This window comes from Macrobrachium rosenbergii, chromosome 40, assembly GCF_040412425.1.
Source record: "Macrobrachium rosenbergii isolate ZJJX-2024 chromosome 40, ASM4041242v1, whole genome shotgun sequence".
Taxonomy (NCBI): domain Eukaryota; kingdom Metazoa; phylum Arthropoda; class Malacostraca; order Decapoda; family Palaemonidae; genus Macrobrachium; species Macrobrachium rosenbergii.
This window is the reverse complement of record NC_089780.1, coordinates 10,677,307-10,704,101: the sequence shown is the minus strand read 5'-3', so window position 1 is coordinate 10,704,101 and position 26,795 is coordinate 10,677,307. Positions and strand designations below refer to the sequence as shown.

Below are 26,795 nucleotides of genomic sequence, written 5' to 3'. Positions count from 1 at the left end.
CTCTCTCTCTCTCTCTCTCTCTGCTGCTGCTATTTCTTTTTGAATAAAGCTAACCTTACCACTTATATCTTCCCTTTTAATTATGCTGAGTTTCTCTGCTCGTAAACCCCCGCCACTACCGTGCATGGTAATACCCACAAATTGAATTTTCAGCCTTATGAGGACAGGCGCCAGTAAAGTTACTTACACTACACTTGGGTTAGTGCCTGCCTTAACACTTTCCCATGTGCTAAAGTGTTTGAGGTGACTTAAGTCCTTGTTGTCTTTATTATCATCCCAAATGCTCACACATTTACTTGGAACAAGCCGACAAACCTCAATTATTGTGTACAGTGCTCCCCTCATACTATTTTCCTTGCATTTTAACACATTTTTAATCTGGTTATTAATTTATTAATTTCTTTTTTCTTTTCTTTCTGTATTTCCCTGTACCTCTTCTTCTTCTTCCCAGTGAAAACCGTAATATTCTTTGGAAAGCTTGGTAATGTCAAGTCAGTGGCCCCTAGTGGCTTGTTCCAAAAGAATAGGGATTATCTTCTGAATAATAATAATAATAATAATAATAATAATAATAATAATAATAATAATAATAATAATAATAATAATTACAAACTTCTTCATAATAGCGGCGTAGATTAGTGTACCTCATTATAAGGTTTTATACAAACTTCTTTATAACAGCGGCGTAGATTAGTGTATCCCATTATAAGTTTTCAGTAGAGTGAAATGTCTGGGAGATATTTTATAACAGAATTTTTAATCAGCTCTATTGATGCTCTTATTATCTGCACATTCAGGCACATGTTACTAAAAACGGCCTATTATAAGTTATCTCTTTATCACGTACATTGTTGCATTGTCTCATTGTACAGCCATTGAAGATGTATTATTTTCCAGACAATGCGTATGAGTTGTATTTGTTCATTGATGTCAGATTTATTCTCTAACGTTTGTGTATTGTATTTAATGCGTAAAAATAAGTTTGGTATTATTTTTACTTATTGGTTTACTCTTTAAGTTACTTAAATACGATTCCACTATAAATTATTCATGTGTGTATTTCCTTTATACACACACACACACACACACACACCAAGCTCCTCACCCGCGTAACCTTGACGTCAATGCAATCCTAATTGCATTTAGTTCTTTTACAGACACACAATAGCTCAAGGCCCTTGCAAATAATACTAGCGGCTCTTGCAGTGATGTGCCAACGTGTCTTAGGCAAATACTCCTCGCAGAATCTTCTCAGTGCAAGCAGCAAGCAAGAGCGATCTCTTAACGTCATTGTAGAAGCAATTTTCGTGCTTGCAATTTTTTTTTTGGTGCTTGCAATCTGCAGGAGAGTCTCGTGCAAGCAATCTATGCGTTTGTCTTTATACTTTGTTTGCCTAGTTTTGTTTGCAGTCGTTACGAAGGATGAAAGGCTCTGGAATAAAGATTAGTTTTCTCTCTCTCTCTCTCTCTCTCTCTCTCTCTCTCTCTCTCTCTCTCTCTGTGGACTTGGAGATTTTGCGGTGGCTTTCGTTAAAGAGTTTGGAAGGTTTTAATCGTCTCTTTGGTGACTGAAAACGAGTTTTCTCAAGGACTTGGCTGGATTGAAAGAGGCTTGGATTGGTAGACCTATACGTTAAGTATGACTGACATTGTAATGATATCATTTCAATACTGGGTTGCTTGGATTTGCACCGTTATCTAATCCTCATGCTTAGATTTGCACCATTACCTAATCCTCGTGCTTAGAATTTGCACTGTTATCTAATCCTCGTGCTTAGATTTGCACCGTTATCTAATCCTCGTGCTTGGATTTGCACCATTACCTAATCCTCGTGCTTAGATTTGCACCATTACCTAATCCTCGTGCTTGGATTTGCACCATTACCTAATCCTCGTGCTTAGATTTGCACCATTACCTAATCCTCGTGCTTAGATTTGCACCGTTATCTAACGGGGATAATTCGGAAAGATTACTTTACAAATGATTGAAAAAATCTTGATATTTATGTGTTTGAAAAAGATTCTCTCTCTCTCTCTCTCTCTCTCTCTCTCTCTCTCTCTCTCTCTCTCTCTCTCTCTCTCTCATGTCAGGAAACTTTTAATTAATGAAGAGAAATCTTACAGTATATTTTTGAAGCCTTTCACAACAGGTAATTTTGATAATCCCAGTATTTTAGGTATTCCTTATTATCGCTTTTGTGGTGTTTAATTTGATCATAATTCATTATTGTTTTTCTTCCAAAGTTACCTCCTTTTAAATACGTGATAATAGAATATCTTTAAGCTGCAGAGTGATTTCTGTGTGATACTTCAAGGAAACAATTTTATTTAATACAATGTCCGCTGTGCTATTTCTGTTTCTTATATTGAACAATAAATGTTTTCGTCTGTAGGCAACACTCCCCCAAACAATGCTTACATTTATCCTCAGGAAGTTTATGCTGTACATTCTCAAAGTTTTTTATACGTTTCCTCCCATATTCCAATTCCATTTTCCTTTCATATCCGCTTTTATTAACTTCTACCTCGTTCCGTTTTTGTGGCGGGGGTGGGGGTGGGAGTTGGCGGGGTGGGGGCGGTTTGGTTACGAAGGTTACCTCTGAATAATTCTTTCGAAAAAGATTAGCTTCCAACCTAGCAACACCAGCTCGACTATGTCTCAAGTACATAAACGTAGTCTAATTAACCTTGTGTATTGTTTAGTAACAGAGAATAAATATAATTGTTTTTCTTTCCTCAAAGAACATTCATTTGTTAGACGCACTGGAGGCTTCCTGCCACGTCCCGTTTCTTCATTTCGCTGTTTATCCGTTTCGTTTTGGCGTTTCTCTGTTGTGCTTCCCTACTTCATTTCCTCCCTCTAATTCTTAATTTCCTCCCTCTAATTCTTACTTATTTCCTCCCTCTAATTCTCACTACTTCTTTAAAGTGAATTCGTCAGGATGGACTTTGTAAATTCTTGCGTTGCGACTCGAAATTCTAATCAGACAATTTTTGGATCATGTCAAGATTGGCGAACCCAACATCATGTCAAGAACCACGAACCCAATGATCCTTATGTAAAGAATGGCCAACCCTTTCCGGTCCGAACTCCAATTCCACGTGAGGGCTCGTACTCTACACTGTTTCGCCGTGTTTAGCACTTGCCCCGGGGGCGTCAAATGTATTTCTCCTTGTTTAGTACTAGCCCCTTGGGGATCAAATGTCTGGTACCGAAGTGTTCGTGTCTAGAACAGCGACCCCGATTAGTCCCATGTTGTTAAGAATAACGAACCCAATATCTTGACATGATCCCAATTTATGCATAATCAAAATCCACAGTTATATAAATAAAATGTATTATTTGTCAGAGATAAAAACTGTTCCTTCTTAGTGTTTACGTAAACACTAAGGAGGACGAAAGTCTCTGTTTTTCTTAGACAAATAATACAATTTATTTACAGAAAATAATATAATTTATTTAAATAAAATGATGCAATTTATATAGTAAAATAAAATTATATATTTCTTTATATAAAATTATAAAATTTATTTAAATAAAATAGATATAATTTATATATATAAATATAATATAATATATATATTATATATATATAATACAGTTTATTTATATAAAATAATACAATTTATTTAAATAAAATAATAAAATTTGCATATATAAAATAACACCATTTATTTATATAAAATGATAAAATTTATTCCAGTCAAATAATACGATTTATTTAAATCAAATTATACAATTTATTTATATAAAACGATACAATTTATTCATATTAATAATACAATTTTTTTTATATAATCGTGGATTTTTTTATTCAGCGGTTTTTCACGACTTTGTTAATATCTTTTTAGCTAAAAGTTCTTTATATTATAATTATGATACTAATAATAAATTTTCTTAGTAAAAGCTCTCCAACTTTTAATACGGTCTCTCCTTTTGTTCTAGAAAAGGCCCTATTATTATTATAAATTATGCTACTAATAATGCTGTTTTTCTTTCTAAAAGCTTTCCCACTTCCTATCTAAACAGCCACCTCTCTTAATATGTATTGTTATTCTTCTTTATAAAGTCGCTCCTTTTGTTCTACAAAAGACCTGTTTACTTCACCTCTTAAAAAGTTCTCATTAAAGTGCGAGTATATATATATATGTATATATATATATATATATATATATATATATATATATATATATATATATATATATATAAATATATATTATATATTTTATTTAAATAAATTTTTATTTTATTTATATAAATAGATTAAATTATTTTATTTAAGTAAAGTGTATTATTTTATTTAAACAAATTGTATCATTTGATTTAAATAAATTTTATCATTTTATATAAATAAATTGTATCATTTATTAAGTTAAGTTTTGATGAATTGTAGCTAAATTTATGTTTGATCCTAAGGGCTGAATGACCTCAGTTGTCCCAGAGCTTGGCATGTAGGGCTAAAAAATCTATGACCCAACAATCCTCTTAAAAAAAAAGGAAGTCTCAGCTTCACAGAATCAAAAGAACTTTTGTGTATCCCTTCGGCAGTTGCTCCTTGGAACATCGAGATGTCGATTCGACCCGTGACTGTCGAGGCTGGGGAAAGGGTCACGATCAAATGCGAGTCGTCCTCGAGTCTCCCTCCGGCCAATATCACCTGGAGGTCGGGGGGTATGCCCCTCCCGGGTGCCAACACCAGGGCCTCGAAGGGGTCCTACGGTGGCACTTATTTGATGTAAGTATTCCTTTTTTTTTTTTTTTTTTTTTTTGAGACGCATTGTTTTACATTTTTTTGGCAATGTCTCTTTTGTTTGTGTTTGTTCATTTTTAATTGTTTTGATGATTTTAAATATTTTATATTTTTTGGTGCTCTTCTGATCATTGGATTTATTAAACTTTTTGAATTTCCCAGGTACACTTATAAATGTCCTTTAAGCCTACAAGATTACATTAAAAAATAAATCATTAAGGAATTTTATCGTGTTTGGAAAGGTTACACAGAACCTACTTCTCAACTGGTATACTATTTTTGAATTTATATTTACTGATCTCGAAAAATACATTATTGAAAAATCAATTTATATATATATATATATATATATATATATATATATATATATATATATATATATATATATATATATATATATATATATATATCCATTATTTAAAGCATTAATAATGTTGTATAATTTATATAACATTCAGAACATTAATTAAAGCTATAATTTTATACAATTAACATTCAGAACATTAATTTAACATACACACACAACATATAAATGTTAATTTAACATATATAATCACGTATGTAAATGTGATGATAAACATTTATATATATATATATATATATATATATATATATATATATATATATATATATATATATATATACATATATATATAAAACCATTATTTAAAGCATTCATAATTTTGTAAGGGAATTTGGTTAACATGCAGAAAATCAATTTAGCTAGTACAGGTTATATTCAAGTCCACTTACATTTCCTCTGTACACGTTTCACTCAAGTTGCCTGGGAATTCTGTCCACTTGAAACCCCGACGCGATTTTCTCCACACGTACTTGAGTTGACAAATAGTCCATAAATAACTCCGCTCGAGAGTATTTCTTATTTAACATAGGTATCTTTTTCAGTCTTTTCTTGTCGCCTTTCTCTTCCTATTATCGGCCTCTTTCTCTTCCTATTATCGGCCTCTTTCTCTTCCTATTATCGGCCTCCTTCTCTTCCTGTTCTCTCCCTCTTTCTCTTCATGTTTTCTCTCTCTCTTTCTCTTCCTGTTCTCCCTCTCTTTCTCTTCCTATTTCATCCCTCTCTATCTTCCGATTCTATCTCTCTTTCTCTTCCTGTTCTCTCCCTCTTTCTCTTCCTTCTCTCTCTTTTTCTTCCTGTTCTCTCCGTCTTTCTCTTCTTATTCTCCTTCTTTCTCTTCCTATTCTCTCCCTCTTTCCTGTTCTCTCCCTCTTTCTCTTCCGATTCTCTCTCTCTTTTTCTCTTCTTGTTCTCTCCCTCTTTCTCTTCCTATCCTCTCTCTTTCTCTTCCTATTCTCTGCCACTTTCTCTTCGTTCTCTCCTTCTATCTCTTCCTATTCTCTTCCTCCTCTTCCTACTCTCTCTCTCTTTCTCTTCCTATTCTCTGCTTTCTCTTTTTCTCTCTTCTATCTCTTCCTATTCTCTTCCTCCTCTTCCTACTCTCTCTCTCTTTCTCTTCCTTTTCTCTCCATCTTTCTCTTATTATTTTCTCCCCTTTTCTCTTCCTATTCTTTCCCTCTTTCTGTTCCTTCTCTCTCTCTTTCTCTTCCTATTCTCTCCCTCTTTCTCTTCCTATTCTCTCCCACTTTCTCTTATTCTGTGAAGCAATTTCCATACTCAGAAAGGTTGTCTTAGTTCGTTATTTGTACACATTCACGATTATGTTTACAATTTGTTATCTTAGTTAGTTTTTTGTACACATTCACGAATATTTTTCATAATTTGTTGTATGTTGTATATGGCCACTCTGTTTTAGCTGGGATGTTCCCAGAAAGATGTTCTGCAGCTTCTCAGAAATATTATAGATCTACAGACTATTAACCCTATTGTTATATATATATATATATATATATATATATATATATATATATATATATATACTGCAGGTTTTATGTTTTTGTAATTAATATTATATACTATGATTCATTTATATGTATAAACTTTGATTTTCTGTACTACTTTTATACTCAGATTCGTGATTCTACCTCCGCCCATTTTGACAGATAAAATTCTTTTCATATATCTATTTTCTGTAGTGATTAAGTTTTTCTTACCATTTTCCTAGACATTGCAACATGTAACGGTATATTTTTATTTATACGTTCCAAGATGAATTTCAACAAATCACTGAAGTATTGCAAAAATTACACGTTCCAAGGTTAGTTACAATAAATCACTGAAGTATTGCTTGTGACGTGAAAAATTGGTTACTACCTACATATGTCAAACAACATTTCGCCTGGGTTTATTTTGATGCTGCTTCATCCCAAAATATGGAACTACTCGAATTCCCATCACCTAAGAGAAGATATGGAATTACTTGAATTCCCAGGACCTAAAGATATTATTTCGATACCGTCTGATGCCTAATGGTGAATCGATCGACTAATTCTGACGAATCGAGAAACGTTTCTAAAGAAGTCACACTTTAGAACCGACTCGAATTGCCTATGTTGATCGTAACCCTTTAAGGCATAATTATGCAAATGTAATTTTCCCGGACAGCCGTTGCGGAGACAACGGGATAACGTAAGCTAATTGTTGTAATTGTACAAACATAGCAAAGCTAATGTGATGTAAGTATATATATATATATATATATATATATATATATATATATATATATATATATATATATATATATATATATATAATATACAATCCATAAACAAAATCAAGAGAAACAATGGAGTGCTGTCAAGGGACCTTTCGACTTATTGTTTCCTTTGCTTCGTGGATTTTGTCTTCATTTATTATATATTCATCAATACTTTCGGATTGTTATACATTATATATATATATATTATATATATATATATATATATATATATTTTTATGTATGTGGATTTTATATATATATATTTATAAATATATATATATATCATATTCCATATATATATATATATACAGTATTCATATATAAATATATATATATATATATATATATATATATATAAATATATATATATATATATATATATATATATATATATATATATATATATATATATGTATATGTATGTGTGTGTGCTGTTGTGTAAAATTGACATGTATGATTATTTGATGCATATTAATGGCATCTTTTGACCTACGGACGAATATTTATAAATAATTAAATGACTTGTTATGTTATGTATAATTATTTATAGGCAAAGTAAGTCTTTTTCAGCCTTGATATCGAGTAATTATTTACATGAATAACAATTTAGTTAAACTCGCTAAGAATATTGATTTCATACCGGTGCGTCGGACCAGTGTTTTTTTTTTTTTTGTGGTGGGGGTTGCACCTTGTTTGGTAATTTCAACTTTCCAGCAGGATAAACTTTAGCATTCAGCTTCTCTTCGGCAAGTTTCATCCCCGGTACATCGACGCTGAATAACTTGTTTTGAACATTATCGCAAGCAAACATTGCTGTTTGTTATTAACTGACGTACAAATCACACCGTGACATTTTATCCTGAATTAACAAATAGTGACAGGTAATGTTTTCGTCCATCTTTGATTAAGGATTTCAAAACTCAGTATTTACCTGTAAAAGAAATTTATTCACAGTTTTGGCGTTTTATGTCAAATTATAAAATATAGTAAAGCTACTGAATTTAATTGCCAACACAAATCCCCTGACATTTTTCTGTTAACTTACTCAAAAGAAACAAAACAATTACCTCACTATTTTAGAACAAAACGTAATTAAGTACATTTAGCCTTTGTGCTTTTATCCAGTGTGAAGGTTTTAATCTCCGAAATACAAAGCCCATAACAGCCAGTTGGTTTACCATTTTTTTTTTTTTGACCTAGAAACACGAAAAATGGTTAATCCACATTAACCTTCCTTTTTTGCGCCCCCTTTTAAAGGGCACTGCTAATCTGAATTTAAAGGGCGAAAAATGTTCTGGTAATTAGGAGAATAACGAATTTTTCATTTCTTTGAAGGTTGGTTGATATGATTTCTGAAGCGGTAGCGGAACTGTAAAGCCAATTTTACACACACACACACACACACACACACACACACACACACACTCAATTTGAAACCTCTCCCTTCTCTTGACATTTCTATGCTAAGTGGTTAGTCACACACACATAACACAGTTTGAAACCTCTCCTTCTATTTCCATTTCTATGCTAAGTAATTAGTCTTCTTGTTATCTGTTTCATTATTATAACTTCCGCCACAATAATTTGCCTCTTGACTTATAAAGTTCTTCTGCTGATCTATTTCCATTGTTACATATCATCCTCCACAGTAATTTGAAGTCCTTCTGCTGATCTCTTTTTCATTATTACATATCATCCTCTACAAAAATTTGAAGTCCTTCTGCTGATCTCTTTCCATTATTACATATCATCCTCCATAATAATTTTAAGTCCTTCTGCTGATCTCTCTCCATTATTACATATCATCCTCCACAATAATTTGAAGTCCTTTTGCTGATCTCTTTCCATTATTACATTATTATCTCTGGGTTTTGAGTCCTTTTGCTGATCTCTTTCCATTATGATTATCCTTTTTGTTTTTTGATCTCAAATTCTCTCCGCCACAAAATCTTCATTTTAAAGTTCAAGAAATAACATCTCTGCTTTATATTTCAACAGCTTCACAGTCTCTTCAAACACAGTCTAAGATTTTATTTTCTATCTCATGCATGTAAAATATATGTAGATGTAGAAATATATATATATACACACAAACACATAATTTTATGTATATGCATATATGTGTATATATATATATATATAATATATATATATATATATATATATATATATATATATATATATATATATATATATATATATATATATATATATATCTACTTACACCAATTTATTTTGATACCTATGAACGTCAGAGCCCAGACTTCCCAGGCATTGCGAAACATGCATTATGAAAATCGAATGGCCGTAATTAATTTCTTGCGATGTGTAATTCCTGCTAAGACATTGTAATTGCACCGAGAGAATCCCGGCGCACCATGTTCGCGAAATTACATTTAATGGAAACCAATTGAATCTGCTCCTGATGACTCCTATTCCCATGGCTGGCTGATGCGTCGTTGATTACACAGTTATTGAGTGATTTTGATTGCTGGGCCACGTTCGTTTCCCACTCGTTTGCGTGTGGGCTGTGCTTGTACTTTTGAACGTGTGCGTTTTTTCGTCGTTGTATGGTTGTGTAGATGATGTTGGTAAGTCGTCAAAAATCCTGCCATTGTAGTTTTTGTTATTATTATTATTATTATTATTGATTATGATTATTATTATTATTATTATTATTATTATTATTATTATTATTATTATTATTATTATTATTATTTGTTTTTATTATTATTATAGTAATTAAATACTCAGAGTTAAATTATTATTATTATTATTATTATTATTATTATTATTATTATTATTATTTTATTATTATAATTTGTTATTAGTATTAGTAGTATTTAGTAGTATTATTATTATTATTAAAGAAAGGAAGAATCATTATTTTTAGTCATTATTATTATTATTATTATTATTATTTTCGATTATTAATAGGTTCTTGATGCAACTAGTTAGTAGTAGTAGTAGTAGTAGTAGTAGTAGTAAATAAAAACTAACTTAGTATTTTCGACCTCTCAAAAGACCTTACTGTCCACGGCAGGCTTCACAATACCAAATAATTATGTATAGTACTGAACATATTAAAGAAAGGAGAGACTTCTCTTTCAGAACTTACAAATTCTTTAACCGAGTTTTTTTTTTTTTGGGGTGGGGTCCCCAAGAACAAATTACATTGTTGCCTTTCTCAACCACTCAGAAGTCTTGTTTTAAATGTGGCGTTAGAAATACAAAAATAAGTATCACCCTTTCATTATCTTCATGTACTGCAAACTCAGAATTGCCACGTACTGATAGTGAAATATCTGGTAACGTCCCTTATCTTCCCATCCTCCGCTGATAAATAATTATGGTTTGTAGGTTTCTGAAGGAGAAACCAGGCGATGGTTCTGTGTTCCTGAAAATATATAAAAAAGTTACGACTTCGAAGGTCAAATAATTTTTTCAGTTCATCTTCCCATCCTCCTAAATAATTATGGTTTCGGTTCTGAAGGAGAAAGGTTCTGTTACAACTTTCCCTTTAGGAATGTAGCTGAGATAGATCCAGTGTATGTCTTCTCGACACGTAATCATCATAATCAGGATCACTAGATAAAAGTTAATTAGTATAATTAACTACTTAGATAATGAAGCACCTGCGTGTAATAGTTATTCGTCAACACGAGTGAAAAATGAAGACTTAATATTCTGTGTATAATTGTGTAAGTGTAAATTTCGATGTACTCATATTATGTTCTAAATCTAATAAAATAATCGTGTAATGCAAGATAAGTCAAGGCTACATTTTCCCACTAAAACGATGCCTACGCGTGCCAAAGGTGGCTGGTATTTTAGAACGGGAATTTGCTGTTCAGCAAAGGTTTTGAATAGTGAATTTGAAAATGGCGAGAATCATCGTCAGACTTTCCAAATTGATGAGTTACAGAATGTCCGGCTTGTATTTTCTTTTTTTACAATAATGACCGTTCGGTCTGAAGAAATTTAAACTTGCATTCTTGAAACAGTAATAACTAGCCTTAATTTACAGTAATAACTAACCTTAATTTACAGTAATAGCTAGTTTTAATTTACTTTATAGATAAGTTGTTCGTTGACTGACAGCTTATATAATGGCAGACGTGATTTTTACCATTTTCTGATAATATGTGAATTATTTCGAAAAGAAAGAGAACTCTCTTCACTCAGAAGAATATAACAGTTTTGAGAGCCTTCGAAATAGAAGCCATGTTTTACAAGTTTGTCTGTTTATCAGATTCAGCTATTTATCAGAGTCAACCTTCTGTTGAATATTATATATATATATATATATATATATATATATATATATATATATATATATATATATATATATATATATATATATATATATATATACAACTCAGTTCAGTTCTTTGACTTATTCAGCCAATGAAATGAGCACTGGAGAAGTTAGAGGTTCAAGAAGAGTGACAAAATTTATGAGGACAGACCAGTCTGTACATCAGAGCGAGTTGAAATCTTTATTTCTTCAGTAAATAACTTCCGAAGTTCATTAAGCTTCTCCTGGTATTCCATGAATTGTCACACATTCCACCCGTATCGAAACAGCTGCCTTCATCAAAAGCAGGAAATGGGAGATGGTGATGAATGAATTTAATTAAGTTAATACATTAGGAATCACAATATCGAAAGTACATTTTGATTATAATATACGTCAGGTGTAAGTACCTTTAATTAACATAATTAATTAGGAAATGCAATTTCGGAAAATGGTATTTGATCGCAACATGTCGGGAAACACCATTCTCTAATTAGTACAACAATGGTCAGTCTGTAATTGACTTTCTCTCTCGACTTGCCAGAACTTTTTGTAAGATTTTCAATTCTCATTCTTCTCTTGGTTGGACTGAATTTCAAACTGTTCCTTCCCTTTCTTTTTTTTTTTTTTAAGGATGACGTCTAAATATCGTCTTTTTAAGATGCGTTGCACATCAGTTAAGACGCAGTTATATCAAATTTTCGCTTCACTGGAAAATTAGAAAAAAAAATTCAAAATTTTTTTTTGTATTTTTGGACGCTCATGTTTATGCGTCAGTGTTCCTCGTTTATGTTAATGTTTAGGAAAAAGTAGTTCCACATAAGTTTCACCAGAAACATACACGGACACAAACATGCACACACAAACACTGAAAAAATGAGGAAGTTTCACATATATCAGAAACATACATAGATACACAAACATGCACACACACGCACGGAAAAATTAGGAAGTTTCACACATACCAGAAACATACACGGACACAAACATGCACACACAAGCACTGAAAAAATGAGGACGTTTCCCATACATCATAAACACTCTCAAGCGCACAAACATGAACACACACGCACGGAAAAAATGAGGACGTTTCCCATACATCAGAAACATTCACAAGCGCACAAACTTGCACAAACAAGCAAGCATTATAACTATCATGCCTGCTTGTATGTGTGCATGTTTGCATGTCCGCGTATGTTTTTGATAATCGGGAAACTTCATATTTTTCCCAAACGTAATATAAACAAAGAACACAGACGAGATAATGGACAACATAATTTAACAAATAAAACGCCGATGCTTGCAAGCACGAAAGCACAAACCCACTGTCTTCATGGCTTCCGTTTGTCTCCCACACAGATCAGAATTGGAATTACGGACTACAGCGGGCGATAACGGCCGGATGATCGAATGCTTAGCTGATAATGGGATCGGAGCCCAGCTTCTGTCCAATATCACGCTCACCGTTTTACGTAAGTTAAAGCATAGTGTCCTTCTTCTTCTTCTTCTTCTTCTTCTTCTTCTTCTTCTTCTTCTTCTTCTTCTTCTTTCTTATTTCTTATTTCTTCTTATTTCTTATTTCTTTTTCTTCTTCTTCTTCTCCTTCTTTCTTATTTCTTTTTCTTATTTCTTATTTCTTCTTATTATTATTTCTTATCTCTTCTTCTTCTTCTTCTTCTTCTTCTTCTTCTTCTTCTTCTTCTTCTTCTTTCTTATTTCTTCTTCTTATTTCTTATTTCTTCTTCTTCTTATTTCTTATTTCTTATTCTTCTTATTTCTTACTTCTTCTTCTTCTTCTTCTTCTTCTTCTTCTTCTTCTTCTTCTTCTTCTTTCTTATTTCTTATCTTCTTCTTCTTCTTCTTATTTCTTAATTCTTCTTCTTCTTCTTCTTATTTTTTAATTCTTATCTTCTTCTTCTTCTTATTTCTTCTTCTTTTTCTTCTTCTTCTTCTTCTTCTGTAATGAATGTTGTGATTTTTTTTTGTGTTCTCGGTAGCTTTTGATCTGAGGATATTACGTCTGCCTTTGAAGGCTATTTGCTATTCTTATTTAACTAACAGTGGATTTTAACTGAAGTCCCTCTGTTACAAATCTTACAAATCAAAGCAGTGTCCAAATACAATAAGTATTCCGAAAGGATGTTTTTCTTTTTGCTGGTGAAAACTTGCAGAAGATAAATAAAACCTTGAATTTAAATTCCTAGATCATGCGAATGATAGTTTGTATATCGAGAAGATGAGGTCAGTAACTATAAATATATTTATATATATATATATATATATATATATATATATATATATATATATATATATATATATATATATATATATATATATATATATATTTCTTTTAAAGCATCCTTTTGCAATCGACCAAGAATAGCTCAACTTTCCTATCAACTTATAATCATTAAGAATTGTCTGCATAAACCTGACTGGCGGCTGCTCAGTGGCCGGTCTTGCTATTAAATAGCTAATCAGGTGCAGGTCTGACAGTTAAGTTTTATGAGGGATAATTAGCTGTGTCAGTTTTTATTTTACATGTAAATGATTTCATTCATGATTTATTGGATTTTCTTGAGTCTGTGGCATTGGGGCTATCTTCAACGTTCGCTTTAGTAATCACTTGTTACTTTTGTTACTGAACGCTCCTTGGATTGTTACTGGCGTTGTTCATTCGACTTATCTGTGGCACCGAATATTTTCAGTTTTTATGTATAAAATCATATTTCAGGATTCATCAAGCTTAGGTCATTTCAGGTCGTATGAGTGAGAGAGAACCTCGCCAATTATTCATTATTATTGAATAATGTGGCGATTATTATACATGTAATTTCACAACATAATGTTATTTGTAATGTGTCGATGTTAGTCAATCTCATTTCATGAAATTCTTTACTGTAGCGTTCAAGTATTGTTAATAATAATCTCGGGAAATATAATTCTCTCACATTTTCTCATTGAATACAGTACAGAAACATTTCTTTTTTATATACTAAAAAATATTAGCTCCGAATTTTTTTTTTGAAAAGCATGAGAATATATCAATCACTGCCGTAACGTTCTTAATATCTGAACCTGTTCTGTAAGTGTAAAATTATATAAACTTATTTTGTATGTGGAAAAATTAAATGAATTTATTTGGTAACGAGAAAAATTAAATTAACTTCATTTGTAAATGGAAAATTAAATGAACTTATTTGGTAATTAGGAAAATTAAATGAACTCATTTGGTAATTAGGAAAATTAAATAAACTTATTTTGTTAGTGGAAAAATTAAATGAACTTATGTGGTAATTAGGAAAATTAAATAAACTTATTTTGTTAGTGGAAAAATTAAATGAACTTATTTGGTAAGTAGGAAAATTAAATTAAATTTTTTGGTAATTAGTAAAATTAAATGAACTTATTTGGTAATTAGGAAAATTAAATAAACTTATTTTCTAAGTGGAAAACTTAAATGAGATTATTTTGTAAATGGAAATATCAAATGAACAGAGATATGAAGAACATGATATAAGATGATCAGTGTTGTCCATTACCGGACCGTGCTCAGAAAGCCTTATATATATATAATTTCACGTAATTTGACCCTACGAAATATCTAGTTAGGGAGCATATCCACGCTCCATCCATGCGTGATAACTCGACGTAAAAAAAAAGCCAAAAAAAAAAAAAAAAAAAAAGTAAGGAAAAAAAATCTCCGCGTGATTTCCTGAGTTTAATTTCAAAGTTCGCCCCCCAATAACTTCGCTAATTCGGAAAATGTCATTCTCAACTACTATCCCAATTACAGAAGTTTACCAATACCGGATTAGGAATCGTTCATAATCACTGGCGAAGTTCCTGCTGTTAGGTTAGTATGGTATATCTCGGATATTTTTTTTTTTTAAAGATTGCGTTTTAATTTTTTTTTTTAGAAATTTTTTTTTTTGCAGACAGTGAAATTCGTGAAAGTGAAGAAATTGCAATTTCAAATAATCAGTAAGTAAGGTCATAACATTATTGTTGCTTTGGATGCAATGCTTGTTTAATCAGTCTTTAGTATGTATATTATAAGATTGCATTGTAATTTTTTTTTAGAAATTTTTTTTTTTTTGCGGACAGTGAAGAAATTGCAATGAAAGTCATAACAGAAGAAATTGCAATGGACTCAAATATTCAATGTCAGATATTCAGTAAGGAAGGTCATAACATTATTAATGCTTTGGACGCAGTGCTTGTTTAATCATTCTTCGTTATGTATATAATCTTTTACTACCTATTTGTGCAGTCTGTCTCATATGAAGACTATGTAATAGGTAAGATATATGTCAGCCATCTCTTAGTACCATTGATAAACCTATTTTGAAGTCATATATTTTATTAGAACTTTGTGCACTGATCTACAAAGTGTCTTCATATGAAACTACATAACACACACTAGAGTTAATAATTACGCCAGTATACTAGACCTGAAAATTGAAAATTGATGTTTGGGTACAAACATTTTTGATGGGTTTGCTGATCTCGAATATGATTACGAAAGTGCAATGTACTGTAATTTATTTGCAACGGGAAAAATTCCTTCACTATCTTGTGTACCACCTCCCTAAATTCGTCTAATCTAACCCTTCTTCCACTCTTCATTCCCATGACTTTCTACCTCCTACTGATGCATAATAATATCATAAAAGAGAATATGTGAAGACTCCTCCACTGAAATATCGGAATGTAGTGAGGTACCGGAAGAAACTACCAGAATTCCCGGAGCGTTCCTGAGGAGGCCACATGTGCGAATCGTAACATTAACATAAAATTAAATCCCTCGCAAAAATGAATTCACCAAAGGGAATCATTAGAAGGATGGAGATTGAATATGAATAATGATACCTGGCTCTGCTTGGGAAGAAGCTCTCTCTCTCTCTCTCTCTCTCTCTCTCTCTCTCTCTCTCTCTCTTGATTGTACAAAGGTTGATTTTAGGATAATGCAGGTTTGGTTTCAAGGAGACTTCTCTACTTTTATATATTTTTTTTCATTTGTTCATTTACATGCATGTGGATATATATATATATATATATATAATATATATATATTTACATATATATATATATATATATATATATATATATATATATATATATATATCCCTTTTCTGTTCTCATGAAGTCCTTTGCAACAAGCAGATTATCCATATTGTTTTCTTCTGGTCATTCTCAAACAGTTATGTATTGCTTAACTTCATCCCTAATTAACTCAACAAAGGCACAGTTGGGTTACGATTGATTTGTTCTTAGAAATTCGAGCTATATTTGTGTGTGTGTGTGTGTGTGTGTTTGTTTTCGCCCATCATTTTTGAGGTTCTGTAGAAGATCAAGCTAATCGACAAACATCTCTCTACCCTACCAAGAAAATATATGTCCTATATTACAAGCATATTATTTATAAAGGAAGTTCATGATACGGATTCAACTGTTATAGAATCATCAATACACATATCGGAAACTTCATTCGACTTTTTAACTTAACAATATGCACAGTTTGTTTTACGCTTGATTTGTTCTTAATTGAAGTTCGACTTTGAACTGATGGTGTGTTTTCGTGTTGTTTAAACAAAATGGCGTTTTGTTTAAAACCCCAATTTCTGAAGTTCAGACTAACCATAGAAGATCAATTTGTTAAATCGGAAAAATGTTTCTCTTATACCACATATATAGATATATATATGTGTGTTTGTATATTTATAATATGTATTTATAATTTGAGCTCAACTGTTAAAGAATCAAGATTTTGTGCTAAAAATCAATAACCTGATGTACTTTGTTGATCAAACTTATCTAATATGCGTTTAAAATTATTGAACAAAGCATTTTAAAACGTTGCTAGCAAGTATATATATTTGAACTGATGGAAAATTTTCGGTTATTTAAACAAAATGGCGTTTTGTGTAAAACCCTAATTTCTAAAATACAGACTAACCATAGAATTATATAATTTGTTAAATCAATAATTAATGTTTGCATGTTATAGACATATATAGATATATGTGTGTGTGTTTGTATGTGTTAATATGTATTTATAATTGAGCTGCTGTTGCCGCGGAAGTCGAACCAAGATTTTGTCACAAAAGGTCATTGGGTAACCTAATGAGATAGGTAAAAGTCTATCACCTCTCTATATATACTAAAATCATTGATTTCAGAAATATTTTTGAGCTGAAACCCATCTGTACCATATATACATATACATATATATATATGCATATAATGTATATATAATATATATACATATATACGAGTATATATATATGTGTGAGTGTGTATGTCTGATACAATAGCAATTAAGACTTCCAATAAAACATTCTCCACCTTATATCTCCAAAGCTCTCTCAAGGAAAAAAAAAAAAGTAACATAAACCATTCAAAAAATGCCTGGGAAAACAATCCGAATAAGAAGAAGAAGAAAAAAAAAAAAAACGAAAGGAAAATTCAGCCGCCGTCGACATGACCTATAAAGCAGCTCTCGCGTGCGCCCTTAAATTTTCCTCCCCGTGACAGAGCTTGCTTGTTTGCGGTGGATTTGTCGCCCCCCCGCCGCCGCCCCCTTGCTGTTTGCTTTTTCCGTGTGAGTCGTCCTGTCCTGCCTGTTTGTCCGTGTGTCTGTTTGCCTGTGTTCGCATGTTTGTTCTTGTTGCGTTTTCTCGTCTCCGTTCCAACTGCAAGTCCTCAAGTTCTTTGTTGTGTTGTGTGGTCTATAAAATTTTGGGGCGCGTTCCTGTATTTCCTCTCACGTTTCTGCGATGGATAGAGAGAGCGATGGATGGTGGACGAGGAGAGTGGACGCCGGGAGAGTTTTGTGTGAAAGTTATATAGATAAATTGAAATGTAGGTTCATGTGTATGGAAGATCGACAGAGAGAGAGAGAGAGAGAGAGAGAGAGAGAGAGAGAGGATATATCAATGCTTTATTGTGAAAGTTATATAGACAAATTAAAATGTTGGTTCAATGTCGACAGAGTTCATTGTGAAAATTATGACAAATAAATGAAGATCGACAAGATCGACACACACACAGAGAGAGAGAGAGAGAGAGAGAGAGAGAGAGAGAGAGAGAGAGATAGAAACATAAATGTTTGTGATTGAAACTTTATAAATGAAAAAATAAAAAGTAAGTTTATATATATTAATATAGGGAAGGAAGGCATGCATGCAGAGAGAGAGAGAGAGAGAGAGAGAGAGAGAGAGAAAATCTAAATGTTTTTATGTAAAAAACATAAATAGACAAATGAACAAATAGACAAATATAAGTTAAGTTCATAAGTATGGAAAATCAACATGCTTAAAACACACACACACACACACACAGAGAGAGAGAGAGAGAGAGAGAGAGAGAGAGAGAGAGACTGCATCTCTCTATATCCACCCTCAATGCCCGGAGATTTTTTCTCGCATCAGGGATGGTGTTTTTATTATGGCTCCTTATCAGACTCCAAGTACTTAGATGACTGAGGGATTTGTAGGAAGCAGGCTGTTTAGCCCAGCCGGAATGCTTCGTGGGACGTTGGGTACTTTGAGATAGCGAAACCCTCCCCCAACCCCCTTTGCAGTCGCGGCCTTCACAGATTTACTTATTTCTTCAAATTTCTTGTTATTTTTACAACTTATTTCGGTATTGGGAGATCGTGATGGATGCCTGATGTATGTAGGTGTCTTTTAAGTGTTTTATTTTTCGTCCGATATTCTCATTTTTTTTTTGTGTTTTGCCTTATTTTATATCCTTCAAAACTTATTCTTTCATTTACTTATTTCTTTAATTTTCTTTTATTTCTTTTATTTCGGAATTGAAGATCGTGGGTGATAGATGTCTGGTGTGTATATGCGACTGTTAAGTAATTTTTTTTTATTTTCGTTAAATGGTCCCAGGTTTTTTCTATCATTTGCTATTAATTATTCTTGTTTAAAACTTATGCTTTCGTTTACTTATTCCTTCTATTTTCCTTTAATTCCTTCATTTGCATCTTTTGAGTAACTGATTTATTTTCGTTAAATGGTCTCAATCTTTTATTTATGTATTTTTCCTTATTTTATATAATTCAAGATTTAATGCTTTCGTTTACTTATCTCATCAAATTTCTTTCAATTTCTTTTGTCGTGGTGCTTGAAGGTCATTGATACAGGCATGATGAATAGATGCATATTTCAAGTAACTGTTTTATTTCAGTTTAATGATCTCGTGTTTTTTTTTTATCAAATGTTTTCTTTATTTTTACTTTATTTAAAACTTACGCTTTCATTTATTTTCCTTAGGTTTATTTTATTTCCTTAAAAACGTTATTATCTTATTTGAAGATCATGGTTCAGGCCTGATATACATTAACATTTTTTTAAGTAATTTTTTATTTTATGTTTTTACTATTATGTGTTTTTACTTAATTTCTTTTATTTAGTATTATTCCTTCACAGGTTTATCAATCCATCCTACTAATATAAATCTCCACCATTTTTTTAACACCAAAAGCAACATTAAACATTCATCAAATACTGATCTGTTACGCTGAACAAGAGTCCTCACGTAACAAAATATTCATTATTTATTCCGCCTTGTCCAAGCACAGTCTATATAAAAACCCACTCACCCTATGACTTTCCACTTAATTAGTAAGCAAATAAATGTTATTGATTGCCGTGGAGAACGCACCCCTCGGCGCCATTGTCGAACGAGACCCTTCATTACCGAGAGCAATAAGGAACTGTTCTCTCCATCCGTCAATAAACCATATGCACTCCCTTAATGACCGGACGAGTCGTATAAGAACCGAGTTGTTCCATTAATATCATATTCATCGAGAGAGCTCTCGAAAAAGGAGGGGGGGGGGTGGGGGGAGGAAGCAAGGACTCGGGTAGATGAAAGTTAGAAGGTTTTAATGCGTTTCCCCCCCACCCCCCCTCGCGGAAGTAAAATAGAAAATTTTAAAAGATTCGAGAGCCTTTGGGTGGGATTATAAATTAAAGGCCGCTTTTGTTTACCTAGATTCTTTTTGGTTCTAGCTTCGAAAATATTAGGTTGAAAGTACCGTTACCTCCGTTACCTATTCTCGCCATCTCGTTTTCCCAATTCTGAATTGATCGTAAGAAAGTACGTCGATTTGCAGTTGTCCTGAACGGGATTTATCGCTAGTATCATTTCATCTTTTTTTACCGTTCTATTCTCGCGTAGAGATACTCCATTTTGTTTTTGTTTTTTTCTTAAAAGAAGCGTAATTAGCGTACCAGATAAAAATGAGGAAGAATATTGTTTTAGATTTTGGACAGTACTTCTCCTTATTTTTATCTAGTACACTAATTACGCTTTATTTAAGAAAAATAGAATATTTCTACGTAAACGCAATCATTTACAGAATTGTGATTCGAACCTTTCTCGCGGTAAAAACGTCAGTTTGAATGAACTTTATAGCAAAACAGAAGCTGGGGAGAGATTGGTAACTTTGAGGTAATTAATAAAAAGCAAGAATCATTATCCCCTACCACGCAGTCAATATGAGACAAAATTGAAAGGTTGAGATGGTAAGGATTCATAAGACGATTAGGTCATTGTGGGTTTCACTTATTTTTTTTTTTTTTTTTTTTTTTTTACTTTCATCTGTCTGTCCATATATATATATATATATATATATATATATATATATATATATATATATATATATATATATATATATATGTGTGTGTGTGTGTAATATATATATATATATATATAAATATATATATATATATATATATATATATATATATATATATATATATATATATATATATATATAATATATATATATATATATATATATATATATATATATATATATATATATATATATATATATATATATGTATGTATGTATGTATGTATGTATGTATGTATGTATGTATGTATGTGTGTACGTATTTATACTGATACACAGCCAACCAAGAATGACGAAACCATGTGATGAAATATGCTTGGGAGAGATAGAAAAGAACATAATCTCCGTAACGTACTTGGGGAGTGATCAAAGATACCTAAAATCAGATATGTAGCCATTTTCAGTCAGGGCACCTTACACTCTCCTATCTTCCTTTAATGGATAACAACATTACGAATCATATCATTCATGTCTGGATTTCATGTGTACATATACTGTATATGAAGCTACGTACGTGTATCAATTAAGCTTAAGACGCTCCCCGAACTGGAAATCCAAAAATAGAGGCAATTAAATTGACAGAAAGCAAAGTGGCCTTGTCGCTATCCCGACCAAATCTTTCTCCTCTTCGAGAATCCCAAGCTCAAGGAAGGAAGACCGCCCCCCTCTCTTCCCCCTTCCCCCCAACACAAAAAAAAAAAAAATAAAAAAAAAAAAGACAATAAAAAATAAACTCTTGTTAGCGAAGAAGCGGCAAAGCTCATGTCAATACATGACGGATTTTTGTGGCGTCGCATAAATCCGCCGGAGGAAAACAGCGAACAGCGGCGGTTTTGGCAGGGGGTTCCGCCGGATTGATTCATCCATAAACATGCAACAGACAGCCCGAGAGAGAGAGAGAGAGAGAGAGAGAGAGAGATGATTTAAGGAAATGTTGCTTCCTGCTGCTCCTCCTTTCGGCTTCAAAGAGAGAGAGAGAGAGAGAGAGAGAGAGAGAGAGAGAGGGGATGCGCCCCCGCCCCCCCGCCGAAGCGGAGAGGTGCTTTGGCTCCGACGTGTTCTCTTCTCGTCGGCTGTCGGTCCGTCACTTCGTTTGTCTGTCAGACTTTCCGTGTGTCTTGATTGTCCGTCTGCCTCCTTTAGAATGTTATTAGCTTATGAAGGTATCTTTTTTTTATGGCTGGGATTAATGTCTTATAGAGTTTTATATATGCTTATGCCAGGCACGAGGCATTGTCTATACTGTGATTGAATTAAAGAACTGATCAGGCTTTGTGATTCCTTTTAATATATACACCAAGTACAAACGTTCATATATATATATATATATATATATATATATATATATATATATATATATATATATATATATATATATATATATATATATATATATATATATATATATATATATATATATACATATAAAACACATATATATATTTATTTATAAAATATTGCTTTCAAATCCAATTTGCCTTATCAATATCGAAGTCCGTATGACAGCATATCGTTCCAGTCAGGTAGCTGTGTTGACCCCCACGAATTATCCTAGAGGAAAGACCTTAAAGATTCTATTTTCATGTTTACTGAAGGGTATAGAGTTTTCCGCCATGAAACTGGGCTGATTTTAAGGAAGCGTTCTGAAGCAATACATTTATGAGGTATTTTGAATATTGTTGTAAATATTAATGTAAATTTTAAGGTAATAAAAGCGCTCTTTTTTTTATATCATACATCCTGATCAAGTTCTGATTAACTCCTCTCTCTCTCTCTCTCTCTCTCTCTCTCTCTCTCTCTCTCTCTCTCTCTCTCTCTCTCTCTCTCTCTCTCTCTCTCAGACTCAGACAGAGCAGAAAAGAGAATTAGTAAAATATATTCAAAAATTCTATTTCTGAATTATTTTAAGCAGCTTTTCTGACGAAGATAAAAGATGCATAGTTAAAGCATTTTATGCAAATGTTAATAAGAACTTTGCATATGCGATTGCACTGTTCATTGCATATGCGATTCCACTGTGCATTGCATATAAGATTGCACTGTTCATTGCATATGCGATTGCGCTGTTCATTGCATATACGATTGCTCTGTTCATTGCATATGCGATTGCACTGTTCATTGTATATACGATTGCACTGTGCATTGCATATAAGATTGCACTGTTCATTGCATATGCGATTGCACTGTTCATTGCATATACGATTGCGCTGTTCATTGCATATGCAGTTGCACTGTTCACAAAACAATAGCATAAATATGGACTATTATTTTGTCAAATTTTTTACGTATAAAATTATTATTTGACACGAGCAGATAGCCTACTACTAATCATGTCTTGAGAAATACGCCGATTTAGAAGAGATCATAGCCAAATATAGATACTTTCTATCATATTTTCTGTCATTTGGCTTATATATTGGTATATAATAAACAAAAGCGTTTATTTTCTGCTAAATATCGTGGTCATTTTGTTTTGCATGCCCCTGATTGCAATCGGTAATAATTTTCTTGTAATACTTTAATTTTCTTGTAATATTTAGTATTTCCGTTTTGGCCTCATTCAACAGGCTAGATAATTTAGGCACAAGGATTAGGTACAAGATTCTGTAATCACCTTACTGAAACAAGACAGAAAATGGTGGTTTGTTTTTGTGTTTGTACAATTTGCCTCCTAGCAATTGTGTTAGCCTGTCTATTTATATATATATATATATATATATATATATATATATATATATATATATATATATATATATATATATATATATATATATATATATATATATATATATATGATATGTGTGTGTATGTATGTATGTATGTTTATACTGTACAACAAACAACCCGTCACGAAGACACTCTGGATTGAAAATCCTTGAGATGGAGCCCTGTGGGTACATTTCTTGCCACCCATTGCACCTTTGTTAACCTCAAACGAAAACGAAGACAAGGTACCTAGCAGTTAGTCGACTGTTTGAGTCGTGGCAGGTTAGCAGGCCAGAGGATAATACCTTTTCTGAAGTCTCCCTCCGAAGGGGTCCCTCCGAAGGGGAAAAGGTTTATTAGTAAAAAATAAAAAAAATAAATTGTAAGCTACTAGTATCATCCATTAAGATTTATTAGGACTGACTACAGTACAGACGCATGTAAGGGCATAATAAGTTAGATGCAGGGGGGTGGGAGAACAAATTCAACATACAACCAAACAAACAACCTGAAATCTTGACGCACAAACGGCCCTCTGTCAACACTTCAATGTATTCCCCTTTGCCATTCAACTTCCAGTTTTTTTTTTTCTATATATTTTTTGGCGATTCAAAATAGAGTTCGCAAAGGAAGAGAGAGAGAGAGAGAGAGAGAGAGAGAGAGAGAGAGAGAGAGAGAGAGAGAGAGAGAGAGAGAGGAGGAACAAGACGAATTCATGTTATTCATAACCCAAGGAAAAACCTTTGTGGTGGCTGGAAATTGAAGGAACCTGGAAGTACCTTCACCTCTGGGGAAGTTAGTTCCCTTTCTGGCAATCCTGGACTGTGTAAAAGGCCGTTTTCGGCGTTTTATGTTTTCGAAAAATCATATTTTCTTTACATTATATGAAGAATAAGCTTTAAATCTTCATGAAATAGGTTTACAGAGGTTTACAGAGTATTGTCTCTTATTTATTTAGTATAAAAGATTCTGTGATGTACTCTTTTGAAGTGTATTTTTCGTCTACTTATGCTTTTATAAGTTTGGATTTTTTTTAATATACTAAGGCCAGCTGGACATTGATGTGCTGCAGAAAAAGAAATAGGGATAATTGATATAGTTTGCAGGTACCTGCAGACAAGTCAAGTTCATCCCGAGTGTTATAAAAGTTAAGCAAAACTGAACTGGCGAGAGATTCAGAATTTGACAGGGGAGGAAACAGTTGCCGGCAGGCGCAATACGAAAATAACATATCTCCACGGAAAGAATATTTTGAGAAGGACTGGTCATGTGGAAGGAATGCAGACTGATGATAGACTGATAACAGGAAAATGTTAAATTAGGAAAGTTTAGAGGGCAGGATGAGAATGCTTCGAAAATATGGGGCAAATAGTGTGAGAGAGATTTGGAGAGGTTGGCCTGTAAAATCTGAGAAACGTGAGAATGGGTCAAGATAGAGGTGAATTCCACTGTGTGTGTGTGTGTGTATGTGTGTTTGTGTGTATGTATGTGTGTGTTTGTGGAAGTTTCCTGTACAAGGGTTCATCCGCGATTCACCTGTCATTTATAGAGCAATGACCGTTAATATCTTCATGGAAAATCTTTGCTTTTGTTATAAACCTCTTTTGTTTCCCTTCTTCTAGTCTAGACTGCTCATTAATTCAGAAAACAATGAAGATGACTATTAAAAATTACGAAAGTTCAGTGATTATTTTCAGGCAAGTTGGAAAATATTATCACAGTGCAATAAATAAAAAAATTACGAAAATTCAGTGAATATTTTTAGGCAAGTTGGAATATATTATCACAGCACAATACATACTTACATACACACATACAAACATACACACATGCATAGGTATTTTGTCATTGGTAAATCCAGTTACGAAGATTCTTTCTGCGTAATTAACGTGAAATCTGTACCGAGAGAGAGAGAGAGAGAGAGAGAGAGAGAGAGAGAGAGAGAGAGAGAGAGAGAGAGAGAGAGAGAGAGAGAGAGAGAGAGAGGAGTAATCTCATCGGAAAAAAAGACCTGATATCTATCCATGTATCTTCACCAGTTGGCCTTCCGAGAGAGAGAGAGAGAGAGAGAGAGAGAGAGAGAGAGAGAGAGAGAGAGAGAGAGAGAGAGAATATCTATCTATGTATCTTCGCCAGTTAGCCTTCCGAAGCGCAAACCACAAAAACACTTTTTTTTTTCCTTTTTCCTTTTATCTCGTGTTTTGATTCTCACTAATGGGATTCGGATCTCATTTTCATAAGAAAACAGAAGCGATCGAAAACTTTGGGCCTATTCCGTTCGGCTCACCGGTTTTTAGGAGGGGGCGGGGGCGGTTCCGCTGGGGTGGTTCCCTCAGGGTTTGGCTTTTTTTTTTTTTTTTTTTAAGCCTGGGTTATTGTTATCATTGCTCTTATGTGGTTTAGTGGAAGGAATTTGATAGCAGTTCTTAGTAGCGGTCGTATTTGTTGCTAGTTTGAATATATATTATATGTATGTATATATATATATATATATATATATATATATATATATATATATATATATATATGAAACTATCCTAGATTAACTCTCTAACACACAGTCAGTCATCACATAATCAGGTTGCGCTCAGCTACAAAGCACCGTATGTCCTTTTGAAAGAGCACGCGGGTTCAATGATTTATTAACCCTTAAGCAAAAAAAAAAAAAAAACAGATTTCCAGAGTACAGAATCCCGTTTTTTGTTAATCTAAGCATCCGAGCTGGAAGTAATTAAATCAGTTTTCAACTGGCATTACGGGCATTA

At 32.7% G+C, this 26,795-nt stretch overlaps 1 protein-coding gene across 1 annotated transcript in view; it reads left to right on the top strand.

Annotated features, from left to right (window-relative positions):
- LOC136826017 (nephrin-like) overlaps positions 1–26,795 on the top strand; it is a 588,861-nt gene that overhangs the window by 482,669 nt on the left and 79,397 nt on the right. Inside the window, exons 12-13 of the mRNA XM_067082876.1 lie at positions 4,550–4,736; positions 13,029–13,141. Coding sequence (XP_066938977.1) covers positions 4,550–4,736; positions 13,029–13,141 — 300 coding nt within the window. The remainder of the gene's footprint in view (positions 1–4,549; positions 4,737–13,028; positions 13,142–26,795) is intronic.